The sequence below is a fragment of the Neolamprologus brichardi genome, chromosome 7 (genome assembly GCF_056152115.1).
Source record: "Neolamprologus brichardi isolate AB-2024 chromosome 7, ASM5615211v1, whole genome shotgun sequence".
Taxonomy (NCBI): Eukaryota; Metazoa; Chordata; class Actinopteri; order Cichliformes; family Cichlidae; genus Neolamprologus; species Neolamprologus brichardi.
Genome location: NC_142110.1, coordinates 28,903,002 through 28,921,014, shown reverse-complemented (window position 1 = coordinate 28,921,014; position 18,013 = coordinate 28,903,002). Strand labels below are relative to the sequence as shown.

The 18,013-nt window shown below is 41.9% G+C and overlaps 2 protein-coding genes across 4 annotated transcripts in view; both read right to left on the bottom strand.

Moving 5' to 3' along the window:
- myo5b (myosin VB) overlaps window positions 1-4,461 on the bottom strand; it is a 45,944-nt gene extending 41,483 nt beyond the window's left edge. For 2 of the 3 annotated variants that reach the window (XM_087843427.1, XM_087843429.1), the window contains exon 1: window positions 4,357-4,461. In XM_087843427.1, the coding sequence (XP_087699553.1) occupies window positions 4,357-4,386 (30 nt within the window). In that variant the 5' untranslated portion in view covers window positions 4,387-4,461. Of the gene's footprint in view, window positions 1-768; window positions 1,167-4,356 lie in introns of those variants that run through there. The other variant, XM_087843428.1, reaches the window with a different exon arrangement.
- Window positions 4,462-6,810: 2,349 nt separating this feature from the next.
- On the bottom strand, window positions 6,811-12,496 carry cfap53 (cilia and flagella associated protein 53). The gene is made up of 8 exons (XM_006782163.2): window positions 12,280-12,496; window positions 10,896-11,125; window positions 10,181-10,354; window positions 9,503-9,806; window positions 8,933-9,151; window positions 7,488-7,692; window positions 7,282-7,384; window positions 6,811-7,174 (listed from the first exon to the last, which is right to left on the bottom strand). Exons 1-8 carry the CDS (start codon window positions 12,346-12,348, stop codon window positions 6,925-6,927), a joined length of 1,554 nt encoding a protein of 517 aa, XP_006782226.2. The 5' UTR covers window positions 12,349-12,496; the 3' UTR covers window positions 6,811-6,924.
- Between the last annotated feature and the right edge of the window lie 5,517 nt (window positions 12,497-18,013).

Below are 18,013 nucleotides of genomic sequence, written 5' to 3'. Positions count from 1 at the left end.
AGGATGAAGACATTAGATAAGACAATGACTTCATCTCTGATTTTCGTTTGTTGCTTATTATAGAAAACGAGCTTTAATCATTAATCACTGACGTGCAGGTGAGCAGATGATGGGATGTCAGTGATCTGAGTGATGAATCATCAGTGAGTGTAATAATGCTGCTTTTCCAGGCTGATAACAGGTTCAAACAACCAGCAGAAAACCAGCTTCCGGTCTCGCTCTAAAGGTTTATTCAACCAGTGATAATGCCCTGATCACAGAAACCGTCCAGCACGGCCTCACAGACAGCCTGAGTCCTGTGAACCACTCTGAAATCCAACACGGGTCCCTTTTAACTCAAATCTGCGCCTCCTGCACCTGTCCGCTCAGCCGCACGCAAGACTCCATTCAAAAATTAGCCATTTTACACTAAAGTGTGCACTCTGTAGAATTTCTGCGGTAAAGTCTCTTTAGTTGGCGTTATCCAGGCTTTACCTGTTCCTCTCTTACATTCAGGCCGAATAACCACATATAGCTCCAACGTTACTTCACTCTCCACCCGCAGCGCCATGAACTAATGTTCCAACACTAAGTCCCAACAGGTGACTCATCTCTTTAAAATCTGAATAAACACCGTGATGTCTGGTTTGTGTGTCGGGTGTAACATAAATCATCCTCAGAGTTTAGTGCAGGTGAGTCCTGAGCGTCTAAAGGCGACGTAAGTGACGGGGTTCGGGCTGGAGCTGCTCCAGCAGGTGCGCGTCTGTTCCAGGTGAAAAGTAAACTCACCTTCGTGTACAGCTCGTTCACGGACATCGTACCTCCCCGGTGGATCAAACTACACTAATAAGCTCCTCTTGTGTCCATTAATGATCCATTAGAGTCCCTCTGCGCTCCGGTTCGGTCCTAAACCAGCAGAGACTTTCCAGTGCGCATGCCCCGCAGCAGGTGTCTGGCCGAGTTTCGGTCACTTTGTTCGGTGTAGCGTCGGTCCGAAGGAGCGCGCTCCCGCTGCTGTTTCCTCCGGTAAAAACGAACCCTCGGGTACGTCAGGGTAAACTCAGGGCCGATGAAAAGAGTTCTAACCGGAAGAAGGATCCCGAAATCCAGAAAAACGGAAACGAAAAGCCTGAAGCGACCCGCAGGTGGAGGGAGGGAGGAGGCCGGTTCTTCCTGACAGCCGTGTTTTCCCCACACTGCCCGCTGATTGGCTGATCCCTGGCTCCAAGCCAGGTTTCAACCACACACACACATACATACACACACTACGCAGGGTGCTTCAACATGAGGCGTGGAGCCCTACAGAGGGTCCTGAGAGAAACCTGGAGGGTCCATTAAAAAAAAAAAAAAAAAAAAAAAAAAAAATTCCCAAGTTAACATTTTATTTGAATTTCTGTGAATACCATCCCTGTAAAAGTATCAACACTGTGACAGCATCTCCAAAATTCACTGCCTCACACAGTCAGATCTGGTACAGATCTACAAGACTGATTCTGTTTGTGGATCCAGTGGAAATTGGCAGCAATTCCACTGCCTGTTTATTCCAGTATATAGAATTATTTGTATGGGTCTAAGTGAATGGAGCAAAACCGCTAAAATAATCACTCCCACCTGCTTCTCTAAACTTTTATTTCACTTATTGCAAATCCAGCATCAATCATCTGTATGAACTGTAATAAAACAACATATATGACTTTCAGTCTTTCTCACAGTAATTCAAAGCCATCTATGGAGCAGGAAGACCCCAGAGTGGGAAACCTCCAAGTTATGAGAAGTTCATTGGTAACATAAATACATAAAGCAAAAACATAAATTTTTCTGCCTGCTCTCCAATATTCTTCCTCTATTCACCAAACTTTGTATATATTTTAATCAAATGACCTCTAAAAACCTAAAACTTCTTTTCTGTGATTAGCTGACACACCTTTGTGGGTGTGGCCACTTTAATGGTCAAACTTCTGTAATTCTTTAATGTTTCATCTAGTTGCAACCAAATCTGTTTATAAAGGTCAATATTCCAAATGCAAACTGCTGACCTTGTACCAGTTTTACCACTAAGGGATGCTAATTCAATAGTAAAAAAAAACGTAAAAAATATAATTAAAAAACAAACAAAACGAAATTGGTGGTCTAAGTTCAATTCAATTCAATTTCAATTCAATTTTATTTATATAGCGCCAAATCACAACAAAAGTCGCCTCAAGGCGCTTCATAGATACAGAGAAAAACCCAACAATCATATGACCCCCTATGAGCAAGCACTTTGGCGACAGTGGGAAGGAAAAACTCCCTTTTAACAGGAAGAGACCTCCGGCAGAACCAGGCAGTAAGTAAGTAAGCGTTGCAAAATATTGGAATTGTGGTGCTGTCACAATAGCACCATCATTTGGTCGATAAGAGAACTACCCTCAGAGGAACTTCGATTTTGTATTTTTAAACTTTCTTTTGTTTTTTTTTATTATCTTTTCATGAAGGCTTCAGAATGACAACCAGAATGTTAAACAATCAGCCACAAAGAGAAGACAAACACACATGAAAGCAAACAGGCTGCACACTGGGAGAATTAATCATTTAACGCTCGTCCACGCCTCCTCACCTGACAGCATTCATCCAAACGTGTCGTCTCATTCTTTCCACACCTTAACCTCTTAAGCCCCAAGCCTAACTGATCTCCAGCCTTTTGCCCCTGTATCAGGGGGCATTGGGGCTTAAGAGGCTTTGTTCCACTTCAACTCTTTGTGTTTAAATTGACCACAAAAACTGAATGCAGTGGAACCAGAAAGAGGCCAGACCAATCAAAAGTGCAATAATGAGGTGGGATGTAAATAAATCCTGTGTTAACACCTGGTGTGTACGTAAGAATTTTTATGTTTCTTTCTATTTTTAAATGCAAATCATGTACTTTATAAATCCATTTATTTTACAGTAGGAGTTACACTGTAGGCTGAAACCAGCAAACATGTCACACCAGCTGTAATCCTGTGTAACCTGTGCATGTCAGTTAGCCTGCAAAAAAAACAAGCACAAACAAAACACCATTAAACCTTATTTTGGGATAAAGCCTTCAAACTTCTGAAGCTTGTAGACTAAAGACTGTGTAGATTTTATGTCTTGGTGATCACTGATGTGGAATTTCTGTTATTACTGTTAATTCAGTCTTTTAAATAACTGCCAGGAGGAATTTCCTAGACTGTGGCAAGAAGAAGCATCAGCCTGCGCAGCTGCAGTTCCCCTAATGGCCACTTGAGACTCCAGCATTGAGTCAGTCCCCATAGTCTCCCATGTTAAAATGGTTGGCTTTACTGCAGAAATGACATGTTTACAGGCTGATACAGGAAACTGTTTTGTTACTATAACCTATTTCATCCTTGTTGACTTTGTGAAGACTGTTGGGTTTGATCTAATTATTACAGTTTGCTTTATTATGGTGGTGAGAGGTGGCTGTAGATAACAGGACCTCTGTGTTTGTGCTGTTGGAGGCAATTATCTGACCAATATCATGGCTGCTGTCAGGTTAATTATTGTCACAGATCGGCCAAATTCAAGGAATGTAACTTAGTGCTAACATGCTAACTAGCATTAGCTGGTCTGTTTGCACTCCACCACCTCATCTAAATGTGGTCACTCCAGAAACAAAAAACTAACTCAGCAGGATTCAAAACCAAAGGGTGCCTAAAACCAGTCTGTGTGTGAGACTTTGTAGACATAAATCTAAAAATCTAAACCTGGAGAGAAATTATGTCCTGTTATTACAGATGAAGCTACACAGTAGCATAGAAAGTAAATGAGCTCCAGTCACATTATTAAAAATATAGTACTTTTGCTTAGATGATAGTAATACTTCATCACTGAAAGAGCACTACGCTCTAAACTGCTTCAACATTTTGGGTCTTTGTCAATGTGAATGTTTTGCTTCAGTGCAGTAAGACTATCCAGCTGCAGTATGGGAAATGTAGGATTTTTGGCTGCTTTCTTTGTGTCTCATTCAGGCCTCTAAGAATCCTTCAACTAACTAATTTATCGTTTTCTCTTCAGACGTGTTGATAAATCTCTCACAAACACAGTCAAACTAAAAAGTCTATCGAGCCAGAGAAGGATATTTGACCTTCATGCTCCACCACCCATCACAATTATATTTCCTGTAATATCTCCTCACAGACATAAAATTTGAGAGTATAAAGCTGGTTTTACATAAAATGTTCGTATGTAAGTCAGACCTTTCCTTCTGATAACACATCAGTAAAGTGTGTCTGTTATCAGAGATGTTGTGTAATGCCCACAGGCTGATAGTGAACGTTATAGAGAATATTTTGTGTGAACATTAACCACAGATATGAGCTCTTACAGTGAGTACAGAGGCAATAACAGGTCCTTTACCTTGGAGTAGGGGTAATAATCTCCGCTCATCCTCTCCGGCTGATAAATAGATCCTCATGTGCTGAAATAAGCTCCATTAGATCCTGTGACAGTGATTGTGGGAAGCAGCAGACCTGTCTGAGCACAGCTATTATTCTTACTCAGCTAATGAGTCCACTCCCAAACCACTCCTTCTGCTGGTATGAGGTGTTTACCTGCACATGAATCTGACAAGACGCCGGTCCACCCACAACAGGCTTTATCACGCTGCCACAGTTTCACTGGCGTGAAACACAGGCGTAAAAAAGAACAACAGAGAACTTCAACAGGCTGCACACGGAAGAAGAAATCTCACCACAGGCCAACAGTCCTGTGACTTTCATTAATGTTCCTGAACCTGTGCTCCTCTGACATCTGTGAAATATAATGTGGCACTAGCATTCATGTCACTGTTTTCCAGCTTTGTTTCATTCTGGGAACAGAGGAGCTGTGCACTATTAACAGTTCAAAATAATCTTTACTGGTGCTGCACAATTCACTGTTCAGTCCTGTGGTCAGTCTGTGCAATAGAGACACAGTTAGTTACATAAGAAAATGCACAGTATAAACATGTAAGCATTTTTTTACTCTTTGACTCTACAACCGTAGCTGTGCATGATTCAGAGCTTTAGATGAGCTGATTTCTTTCACCAGTTTTTCGAGGTGTGCTGAGGGACAGCAACAAGTGTTTCAAGCTTAGCAATTTGGCAGCTGCCATGTTACTTTCTGTGGAACCAGAAGCAACCATATTTAGAGGAAAGGGTGGAGTTTGAAGAAAAATTCACTGAGGTCAGAAATCAGGTGAGCAGTAGACTCATTTTGTCACAGACTTCTATTCAGTCAGACTCCTTTTTTTACTCCTTTTTCCTGCATAGTAGGAGGAATGCAATGCTTCACTTTACTGACCTATATGCTGTGTCCATCTTTGATATACAGTTTATGTTTGGTTTACAAACATGATCAGGTGAAACAAAGATGAACTGAAATAAATGAAAATATTGAGTTAAATATGTGATTCAGGTGAGTTCAGGCATGCAGAAACCGTTTTTTTAAAGTCATTTTGAACTTCAGGTGATTGTTTTGCTATTTCTCGGCATTCTTAAAAAAAAAAAAACCCAAAAAACACTCTGGTCATGCTGAGGTGTTCATGTTATTCTGTCCATCCCACCTCCAGCTATGATGTAATGATGAAATGATGCAGAGTTTATTTGTGCTTGCACAAGTTTACCCATGAAAACCTCAGCATGTGTCAGAGTGTGTTAGTATGACATTTCCTTAACATGATGATTGAAAAACTTTATTAACACAAGCTGCAACAGTATGTTGTTAGTAACAGAGTCTAGTGTACATTAAATACTCATTAACTTCTCCAATTAGTGATTTGTAACAATGATGTAAGCATATGCAAAGTGACAGCATTACAGTAGGGCCGGATTAAATGCTAAGCATGGCCCTGGGCAAAGAGATGGTTTTGGGCCCCGCATAAAGGGAACGTTAAAGGAAAACTAGTGTGAACGATTCTTTGACTGACTTAATGGAGTCAGGCTTAGGATCTTAGGATCGAGACATTTTCATAGTGTGTAATCCAAACAACACAGCAGATTATTAATGACAAATATATGAAAAAGAGGCTGGGTACAAACTCCGCCAGAAAAGGAGGTCACATGTCTACCAACGGTAATGCAAAAGCCATTTGGGGCAATCTTGAAAAACAGTCAAATAGTTTTATCCATTTATTCTGCTTAAACCTCCCATCCTACCTGAATATAGTCATGTGGGATGAGGTTCGATTAAAATAAGCGCTTTATAACGAAGAACCAATATGCTGCTAATAAACAGAAAAAGAAGGGTGAGTATGTGCACCTTCATGTTAAGTGTTACCTGTTCATTAAATACATTAAAGACGTGATGCTTGCTGAGCTGGGAGCTTCATCCGGAGAGTCTTCTGTCAGCAGCTTGCAGTGATGTTTATAAAGAAGAGTCACTTATAATTATTAGAGATGGTTTACAGTGAGTCACCCAGTTACAGCAAACTGCTGCTGTTGCTTATTTTCTTTTTACCACATGACGATTCTTTCACAATAAAAGACTGAGATGTTTTGTAATGTGGCTCTCTTCCCTCTCCTTCAGTAAATATTACCCAACAGAGAGTGTGAATCACAAACAGGCTCCTCTGACATCACCCACCCCATCAGTCACTTCACAGTGAAGCATTTAAAGGGCAAACCAAAGCAGCATAACTCTGTCACCTGCTTCAGGTGTTTATTATCATGATATAAAATAAAACTGCTTCAGAGAACCGCTGTTATTAATACCAACATGAGCTTAGGTACTTAAGTGTTATTTTTTCAAACTTTTTTCAGCTGTGATTCAATTTCTTTAAATTTAAATAGTCTGAACAGCTTCACAGAAACATAACCAGACTAAAACTTCTCTTGAAATCACTCTTTTTAATGAATTTTGTGTGTTAAATAAAAGAGAAACAGCCAAACAAAATACATGTGGAGGAAACCTGATACACACCCCGTCCCCCAATTAAACTGTGGAGGTTCAGTAGTCTGTAAGCTGGGTCTGGGGTGCAGACCTGGAGACCTCCACTCTCCTAAAAGGGTGGGTGCCAGCACTGTGGGACATAAATCTGGACAGTATGTGCTCTTTCTTGGCGCTGAGGAGCTGCTCCAGCAACAGGCCCTGCTGGTGCTCCCGCTGCTCCTGAGCCTTCAGCTCTGAGTGGAGCTGCTGCTGCTGCTGCATCTGAGCACGGAGGTCGGCTTGGTATGCCCCGGCTGCCTGCTTCTGCCTGTGGGACAGACAGACAGTAAGTCAGACACACGGATATCAGACACACGGATATCAGACACACGGATATCAGACACACGGACAGCACTCGGCCGTTTGCTGACCTACCGTCTCTTCTCCTCCTTCTCCTTCTGATTCTCCTCCTCAATAACTCGCTCCAGCTCCTCACACTCCTTTTTCACCTGGGATTGTTTCTGCAGATTAGCATACACTGGAGTGCACAGACACACAGACGCAGACACACACACACTAAGTGAGCATTTAAACAGTGAAACGATTAAAGAATTCAAGCCGAAGTATAAAAACTGCCTCACATTTGTTCTGGATCTGCAGGTGCTGCGCCTCCATCACCTCCTCTATCAGCCTCTTCCTGGCCTCCCTCTCCAGCCGGCTCTTCTCCTCTCGTTTAGCCCAGACCTCCTTCAGCTGCTCCTCTATCAGCTGCTCCATCTCCTCCTCCTCTTTCCTCTGTCTCTGCAGATACTCTCGGTACCTGCGCTGCTCCTCACGCAGCTCCGCCTGAATGCACACACACACACACACACACACACACACACACACACACACACACACACACACACACACACACAAGCATGCACGCGGTAAATCAGATGAGTGCGTTCTCGTGTTCATTCACAAGTGAAAACCTTTCTCTTCGCTGCTGAAAACTGCAAATGCTGTTCTTCATCTTTTATCTGAATTTCTCGATTCTCATCACCTCACAAGAAATATGTTTTATTTACATTTTTTCCAATTTTGAAACATTAATTTAATCTTCACTCTGTGTTAGACCATACTGATTAACTTCAGCCTATAGACAGCTTCAGGTCCTTAGTAAATGTCTGGCCTGCTTCATCAATGTTCACTCTTGTGTCAGCTACAGCTGACTGCAGTGCTCTGAGGCCCCCTGCTGGTCTGAATGAGGAAGTGCACTCACTGTGGCTAACACTACCTGAATATTTTCATTCTTCCACTGAAGTCGTTTGAATTTGTCTGAGAGGATCAGTGCTAAGAATCAATCTGTCACTGAACCATAGAAGGAACAGCACAGAAAACTCATCCACCAATCAAATAATGTTCATTCATCTTCTGAGTGCTGTTCCTGAAGTTCAGGTCTCAGGAGCAGTAGTCAGACCCCCCAGACCTCTGCAGTGTGTCCTGTGTCTGCACTGAGGCCTCCTCCCAGCAGGAGATCGAACACTTAAACCCGGTCGTGTCTGAGCCTCCTCATTCCACCTCAGCCTGATCCTTTTGATGCAGATGAACAACTCTCAGCTTCATTCTTCTGGTCTCTACCCAGAGCTCGTGGTCAGCTTTACTTTTACACTCAGTTCTCTCTTATTACCAAAGCAGTCCATCATAGCATCCACCTGCAGTCTGCTGCGCTGTCCTTCTCTCACTGAAGAACAGGAGCAGAGACACTTATAGCACAGTGCTCTCTGACCTTTTACAGCTGAACACATGACCTCAGACATGTTAATGCTATTTCCTGCCATAGTGCTAGTTTGAGGCCATCCCTTAATCAGATCAGCAGAACTACATAATCTGCACACAAAAAATAAGTGGTTCACAAACTCAGTGATAAAAAGCGCCCTGACTGAAGTCCAACAGCCACCAATCTAAGTCTGTGAGCATCCTCGAGAGGACACAGATCTCATCTTGTGTTAAACCCCAGTGTTACAAACAAGAGAACAATCATTTATAGAATTGATTTTACATTTCCTGGCTCAATCCGGCCTTGACGTTCAGGTTCTCTTACCTTCCTCTGAGCAGCTCCTTGTTTCTCATCTATTTCCTGCTTGAGCAGTGCCTGTAGGATGCTCATGTCCAGCTCCAGCTCCTCGCGCTGTTCCCGGGCCAGGCGCTTCATCTTCAGCCTTAAACCATGGTCCAGCAGCCGCCGCTGGCCCTGCTTTGCCTGGAGCTTCTGCTGCTGCTCCCGCTGCTCCTGCAGGAGGCTCGTCTGCCGCTGCTGTGCCTGCACGCCACAGTTATCATACACTCAGTTACCACATCTGCCAAATGTGCAAAAGGTGAATGTGTCACTGGTCTAGATAGATAGATAGATAGATAAAACTTTATTAATCCCTCGGGTAGGTTCCTCTGGGAAATTTGTTTTCCAAAAAGGTCTAGGTTGGAACTGTAGACAGTGTTATGTTCAGAAGGAGTGTGGAATATGAACAGGAGGCTCCTGGGCATGCTCAGAATGACCCTTTAAATCATCTTTCAGTTATCAGAATGATCTGCAGTGGTTGTATGTGTATGTGAGCTGTGTCTCCCCCTTGTGGTGATTTGAGATGAGTGCGACTGTAATGACTGAGGAACAGACCAGAAGCCGGGCCTCCTCTTCTTTCAGCTCCCTCTCCCGCTGCCTCTGCTGCTCGGCCGCCTCCATCTGCCTGCACAGGATGCTGCGCTGCTCCTTGTTCCTGTGTCGCTGGCTCTGGGCTCGAGCGCTCTCCTGCTCCTCTTTGGCTCGCCCATCACCCGCCCACAGTTCAGAGAAGAGCAGGTCCTCCTCCTGCTGCCGCCGCTGTTGCGCCTGCCGGCTCCTCACCTGAGCGGCTCGCTCCTGGCACACCTGCTGCTCCGTGAGCCTGCTGCAGATGCTGCGCAGCTCCTCGCACTGCTCCCTGAGCACAGCAGTAACCACACAGCTGAGACTATTCATTAAAAATTAAAAGGATTTTCTGATGTTGGTTACAAGACTGCATCAGCATTTTAAAGTCTAACTTTCTGAACTTGTTTTTAAGCAGCTTCAGTTCAGGTAGGCCAAACTAGCTTCCTGCCTCGAGTTGTGCTCCCGTTTAACTTGTTCCAATGTGAATCAGTAGTTTGAAATTAATTCCTTCAGAGGAGTTCACTGGCTCTAATATTAATGATTTATCTTGGGAATGTTTGTAACTAAGATGAATATTTGTAACTGTTTTCTGCTGTTTAATTAAAGTGAATCACCATCTCTATAAGACATGCTGCGGTGGATGTTTAGGTGGAGGGTGCAGGGTACCTAAACTGCTGCTCCAGTTTCTCAGACACCAGCTGCTGCCGCTCGCTCTCTCTCTTGTGCCTCAGCGCTTTGGCTTTCTCTCTCATCTTTGCCTGTTTCTCTAATGTTGTCTCCTTTTTCTCCTCCATCTCCTGCAGGAGCTGCTGCTCCTCCACCTCCAGCAGCTCTGCCAGCCTGAGGACACGATTGGGTGAGAAAGATGTCACAGCAAGCACAGACTGTAAATACTGTATCCCACCATCCACTCAGCACCCTCCTCTGTCACACCAACCCTCTGCATGTCCTCCTTCACTACATCCATGAACCTCCTCTGAGGTTTTCCTCTCCTCCACTCTGCCTGCACTTTCTTCTTCACATCTTGTGCACCCTTGTACATTGGATGGTTGACCCCAGATATTTAAACTCATCCACCTTCATCTGCTGCTTGCATGTTTATCTTTCCACCTGTGTGCTTATTCCTCTTCTCTCCAGTTCTTCTCTTATCTCCAGGTTCTCCTCCGGATGCTCTCTACTCTCACTACAGCCGAGGATTAAAACTATGATGCATTATTTTTCTGAGCTTTAATAATCTCTGATTTTAGGTGGGATACTGGATGATGAAAACCGGTAAAAAGTCACTTGATTAGCAGGTACTAAGGTTACATGTGTGTTGTGTAATCAGAGTATAAAGTAATCTGAGTACTAAAGGTGCTGTGGGTGGACTTTGTCATCAAACCTGCGTCTCCTCTGCTCGACGTCAGTCTCGTGCTGGCTCACGGCAGCTTGGACTCCCCTCTCCACGGCTCCTTTCAGGAATCGCTGCTCCGTGTCTTTCAGCCATGACGTCTTGATGTTGCAGCTCTGTTGGTACTTGGAGAACTCCAGCACTTTGTCTCGGGCCGCGTCCTGCCTCTGCCTCTGCAGCATCAGCTGCTCTGCAGGCCTCAGAGCAGGAGGCCGGGCTCTCTGAGACACCACACAGATCCAGAACAACAACCACACAGACAGAATCTGACATCAGTAACACTGCAGTACTGTGAGGAGTAGTATTCATATTTTCTACTCCACCATCGAGAGCCTTCTGTCCTACTGCTGCACACTCTGGTTCAACTGCTGCACTTTGGAGGACAAGAGGAAACTGCAGCGGGTGGTGAGGGCAGCAGAGCTGGCAATTGGCACTTCACTAACCCCCCTCAGAGACATTTATCCTGGCAGACTTCAGAAGAAAGCCAGCATCATCCTCAAAGACCCCTCGCAACCTGGACACTCACTCCCACTTACTTACGCTATTGTGTATTTCACACGGAGAGATGCCAAACTGCCTTTCATTGTTCTTGTAACAGTGACAATAAAGAGCTATTCTATTCTATTCTATTTTAATCTAATCTATTCTATTCACTGTAACTCACAAACATATCTTACTCCACTACTCCTGTTTAGTTACGTTGCAGGTTAATACTGAAGCAACAGCAACTATAATACTTTATAGATTTACTCTGAAATAGGACACTTTGCATAGTAAATGGTAAATGGACTAGTGATTATGTAACACTTTCTTCTCTAAGAGATCACTCACAGGGCGTATACAACTTGCCTCATTCACCCATTCACACAAGCACTTTTTTCTATGCTCTTTTTAAGTTCTTTCTATCTGACACTCACACACATTCATACTCTGATGGATGCATCTGAGAGCAACTTGGGGTTAGTATCTTGCCCAGTGATATTAAGCATGCAGACTGGAGCACACAGGGTCGAACCACCAACCTTCTAGTTATGCAATATTTTCACTTATACCTCATAGTATTATTTTTTAATTTTTACTCACAGTAGAGTACTTTTACACTGGAGTATTTATACTTTCAATGCATGTATATCTTTTAGCGTACTCGTAACAGATTTTACAGTATTCTTACTTTCATTTGTATGAGCCCACCTTCACATGCAGAAATTGTACTTTTACTTAATAGCAGTATAAGTGCTATTACTTTAAATGTTGCCTTTACACCGCTGCATTCTTTTGTACTTTTACCCTGCAGTAAATTTACCTATTTACCTTACTATTATGGACCATTTTTACTAAAGGCGTGGTGCTGCTTCTTTGTTGGTGTCCCTCTTACCACAGCCACAGAGTGGGGCGTGGGTCCGGTGATCTCCCTGCACCTCGTTCTCCTCTGACTGAGCAGCATCCCGCGGGGTTGGGCTCTTGGTGTCCGGGGGTCTGCCTCTGCTCTCCGGTTCACGACTCTTCGTTTCAGCTCCGTAAGTCTTAGTAAAAAGTTAAAACACAGAGGAGACCTTCGCTTTCCGTTACCATGGAAGCAACAAACAGAGAAGACGTTGGCCACAGCTCAGTGTATGCGCATGCGTCACCGCAGCCGACATGCTGCTCCGGTGCGTCAGCGTGGCCGCCGTATTTCTCCGGGGCTGCCCCGCCCCCTAAAGCACGAGAGTGAAGTTTTTTTGTAAGTTCTTTTTATTTAAAACTTTTTTTTAAGTGAAAAAAGTTTTTTTAAAATCATAGTATAGTAATTATAGCACAAAGTTTGGTTTGTTTCAAAGTCTGACTTAATGCGATCGTTCAGATCGTTCTGCCTCCTCTCTGCACACCCACGAACGACCCTCTGCAGGTCGGCAGCGACACTAAACTTTATTTGTTACTGTGAGTCACCTCAGCCCCGTTTAACACTTTTGATACTGAGGTAATTTAGATGATTTAGGATGAGTTGACACAGTGAAATATGTGGTGATATATGTCACTTCCATCATCTTTCATCAGTGACTTAAATGAAAACCCTCATCTTGTTTTTCTTTGCCTGACATGATCCACAGTCAGCTTTGTTTAGTGAAAAAAATTAATGAAACATTTTCATAAACTATTATTCAATAATGGAAAGTTCAGTAAACTTTCCTTGAAATTAGGTTTAATCCCCTTTAAAATGTGATGTGTAGAAAAATGCTGTCTTTAGTTTTAAGAGTAATGCACAGGAACATCTCTATGTTTCAGCAGTTATACAATTCATATACAAAAAAAAAGTCCATAGCCTGAAATCACAGCTAAATACGGTGTTCACAAGAATGAACTTTTAGAACTTACAGATAGGCCTGTGTGCCACAAAACATTACTGCAAAGATGAGAACACGTCACTCTGAGTGACATTTAACAATACACTGACTTGTTTTTCAGCTTCACTCATAGGCAGGATGTTTTTAATTTTACTGATACTGATCAGACAAGAGGAAGCAGTCCAGGTTGGAGGTTCACTTAAAGCACTTAAGTAAGTAAATGTACACAGTGGTTCTATTGACGCACTCATTCAAGACAGTGAACGTGGACAAAATGTCCTCATTTTCTTAACAAAAACTCATTGTTACACACAGGTGCAACACAAAAGTGATGCACGTAAACTGATTTGTACGTTTATCATTTTATGTTCTCTTTAAAATCCACCAAGTCAACAGTAAACAGCTGACGGTTAGCTTTAGGGTTGGGTGTGACTTAAGTCACAAGGTAAAAAAGGGAGATTTTCAGAAACTAGAACTTTGATTTTAAACTGAGTCTAAGATATTTTGGCAACTTCTATTTGAGTTTAATAAACCCAACCACTTCCCCTAAACCTATCAAATATCTGGTGGATGTGAAAAGGTTATTTACGCAATCATATACTGATATATGACCCTGGGAAACATACACTGTTCCAAAAAATAGTAATGTCAAAGTATCTTACTGTATATTTTACAGTTTTGTACTGTCTTTCTAGGATATCATTAAATTTACATAAGTAGACTGTGATCTTACATGTCAAAGGTAAAATAACGTAACAGCTCTGTAAATATAGTAAAACACAATTTACTTGTTTTTTAAATATATATTTTTGTACATATGCATATTTAGATTGTAAAAATACATCCAGAAATGTATCATAATTTCACGAATATTTGTCTGTTATGTGAGAGAATGATTTGTTAAATTCAAATGTAATACTATGGAAAAATATATGAAATGATCGAAAATTAATGAGAACAATCAATAATTAAAGGAGTATTTGAATTATAATTTTGCTGAAAATTTCATGTCACCTAGGTCTGATTCAATAATTAAGAGGTAACAAGTGAAAATATAATTAATAGGAATAAAAACTAAAAAAAAAACATATTGTGGCGTGTTGGGGGAACAGCTAGTTCTCTCCCATCATGCCTTGGGACATGTGCTGCTTAGATGTTCTTGTTTTATTGTTTATGGTTACGTTACTTTTAACTGTTATCTTGAATGTTGTATTTATGCCGTGGTGCAGAGTCACTGACAGTTGTTGTTTTGTAGCGGGAGTGCTGTACCATGAGTGACTTCTGTTGTGCTGTTGTTGAACATTGAGGCACATCGTAGCGCCAGCAAGTGTTTTAATAAAGAGCTCCCCCTACCAACTTGGGTTTGGATGACAAGCTCATTCTCTCTCTGTGAGCTTCTTTCTTAAGATTCCTTTGTATGCCACAATGTAAAACATTGCACGGCCACGCTGTGCTAATTATAAATTTTGAATAAGAAATGTAGAGTAAGGAATTGCAATTAATATAAATCTCAGAACAGAAATAGGCCTCTGCACCTGGGGTGAGGGTGTGGCCATGAAAACAATGTGACATGCCATTGGATGTTGGGACACATAATAACATGACGCTAAGCATCGGCCAATGAATGTGAACTAACAACAACCAGGTCGCGGGTATGGCTGCGACCGTAGGAAAAAATCCTAATATGAAGGTATTTTACTGCATTTTACAGTAATGTTCTGTTCTTCTAGAATATCATTAAAGTTACGTAAATAGACTTTGACTTCACATTTCAAATGTAAATTAACGTTAAATCACTGTAATGTAATGAAACATAATTTTCATGATTATTAAATGTATCTGTCTGTACATATGCATATTTAGATTGTTAAAATACATTCACAAATGTATCATGATTTCACAAATATCTGTCCGTTATTTGAAAGATCGACCTGTTGAATTCAAATGTAATGCCATGGAAAAGCATATAACATGATCCCTATAAGCTTGTGTTACATCACATAAGTATTGTTATCATTGCTAGTTAGGGCGATCGTGGCTCAAGAGTTTGCAGTTCGCCTTGTGATCAGAAGGTTGCCGGATCGAGCCCCGGCTCGGACACTCTCCGTCTGTGGTCAAGACACTTCACCTACCGCCTACTGGCGGTAGCCAGAGGGGCCGATGGTGCGATATGGCAGCCTCGCCTCTGTCCCAGCGCGTACAATCCATTATTATTTAAACCAACTGTTAACTGTATATTTACGTATTATGATTCATATTGCCACGTTCATTGACCTTGTTTATAGGTAATTTCATTGCTTGATCACGTTATAATGTTCCTAATTTAATGTCTAAAAGCACTTGGAAAAGGCAAAATTCCATGTAAAATTAGCGCAACAAACTCTATTTTCATTACTGAAAATAACCGTATTTTTATGGGACAGTTATTTTCTGTTATTTCACGGTCGTATTTTGGCGCCCCAGCTGCCGGAATATTACCGTTGTTTTAGGATGTTTTTTTTTTTAACAGTGTAGTCATGATTGCATTCACATTCAACTTAACCCAAAGAAATGGGTTAGGTGCTTCTTTTGTGGTTCGGACTCCTTCTGACATTTCTTTGGAGGTGGAGGAACATCACAGTAATTGCTTAAAGGAGCTTCTTCAACATCTTTAAGAGTTCTAAACAAATGTCCTCCAGAAAATCTTATGTACGCAAACGCGCGTTGCAACTTCTTATCTGGTGGGCGTTTTTTATTTTGACAGCGAATGTGCACCTGCGGACCACTTATGTGCACCCCTGTCTATAACTACCTAAGTTATTTAAAAATTATTATCATTTAATTTACCCCCCTTTCCCAGCATCTTCACACTAATAACCCTGCACTTTGAAAAATTACCTGCAGGTGTGTCAAACATCAGCTTTTCTGTAAGTTGGCCATATAAGCAGGTTGGCATGCCACGAATCAAAACAGCAGAAACAGAAAAAAAAAAACTCTTCAGTCCAACTCCAGACTTGTTTTATCGACTGCCTGATTTACACTGTTTTAAGTTTTGTGCGTTTACATTTAATAGTAACTTATATTTGTATCTGTTCATCACCTTGTGTGGCACCTGAGAGTCCAGGCCACCGGTCAGAAAAAACCCAACTGATCCTTCTCCTGGAACCCTGAACTGGACATTAGTGTGGTTATCAGAGTAAAACAGTGAACATCATCCTGAGCTGCACTTTGGTTTCTTAGCAAGTGTTATCATTCGTAGCTGAAATGAGCTGTAATCCGATAAGAGCATCTCAGTGATGTTGTCATGGTAACTCAATGGCAGCAGCTGTGACGTTCAGGTGGGACACTTCTGTGTGGATTCTCGATGTTTTTCCCTGTGCTTGTCCTGGTTCCTTCCGGAGCTCCGGTTGCTCCTGCATTGAAGGTCGTGCTGGGTCACTGCTGCCGGTGTGAATCCAGGATACGCTCACATCAAACATTCTTAATCTCAAGAGTTTCAATTCCTGTTTTATAGAGAGGTTAAAAACCACAGCCCTGTAATCTGACAGCAGCTTCTTATCAAATTACAGGTTATCATCAATTTTCTCAGAAATAGAAAATCTCCAAATACAAACTTTATCTTTATGTTTTTCAAACAGGAACAGAACTGTGAACCAGCAGAAACCAGAAACAGATGAAACTGCTCTGCCTCACTGACCCCTCATGACAAGGTCTGACTAAAGCGGGCTAATATTTCATGTGCTGCATGTGAGCATCTTTCTGTGTGAAGGAAATGAGACAAGCTTTTCTTCATTTAAATATTCTGCAGTTTCTATAAAAAGGCTGTGCGATCATTTTCAGTGGAGTGAAACTCAGGGAATAAAGTAAAATAAATAAATAAAATGATGGATTATAAGAGAACAAAAACTAAGAAAGGCAAAGATTAGAATTAGGAAAACTAAATGAGGCATAAAATAGAAACTTGAATGATGTGAATGAAGAACAAACCATGCAGAAAATATAATAATAACTAATAACTAAAAAACATGCTTATGGATAACAGGTTGTTTTGGTTTTGTCAGAGGTCTAGGCGTTCACTTTCAGTGGGTGGAGTTCCTGTCCTGACGTCTTGATGCATTCTCAATCATCCAGGAACCCCTTTTGGGTTCTTGTCCTGACTGTGATAACAAAGCTTTCTGCATATCAGTCATGCTCATCCTCCTCACACACACTCACACATTCACACTGCACACATTCACACTGCACACACACACACACACACACACACACACACACACACACACACACACACACACACACACACACACACACACACACACACACACACACTGTTTAAATAAAAGAGGTGCTACTTTAAAAACAAATCATCAGATGCAGAAATTGTGTTCACTCCTCAGTTACAGAGGAAGAAGGAAGATTTCATCTAGTTGTTAGCACACAGTTTCAAGACCTGCATTACGGTGCACACTTGTGCATTTGTGAACTTTTACCTAGCATGCATATACCACTAAAACAATACTATCAGTAGGGTTAAACAGTTATAAAGTGCTTGTAGCTTAGGAGATAGAGCAGGTGATCTATTTATCAGAATGTTGGCGGTTTGATCCCTGGCTGCTCTTCTCTGCATGCCAAATATCCTTGGGCAACATAGTAATCCCAAATTGCTCTCTGATGCATGAATCAGAGTTTGAATATTAGATAGTAGGAAGTGCTGGTATGAAAGAGTCATGTTGTATAAAGTGCTTTGGGTGCTCCAGCAGAGTAGGAAAGCGTTATAAAAGCGTGAGCTTTTTTTCCCTACCATTTGAA

Bases quoted from the DNA above. Each gene is read 5' to 3' on its own strand.
- cfap53 (XM_006782163.2), bottom strand. From the start codon at position 12,348: ATGCTGCTCAGTCAGAGGAGAACGAGGTGCAGGGAGATCACCGGACCC. The intron at 9,152-9,502 runs GTCTGTTCCTCA...TGTGGCGTGCAG, and splicing joins AAGAGGAGGCCCGGCTTCTG to GCACAGCAGCGGCAGACGAG. The intron at 7,175-7,281 runs GTAGGTCAGCAA...TCTGTCCCACAG, and splicing joins GAGAAGGAGGAGAAGAGACG to GCAGAAGCAGGCAGCCGGGG.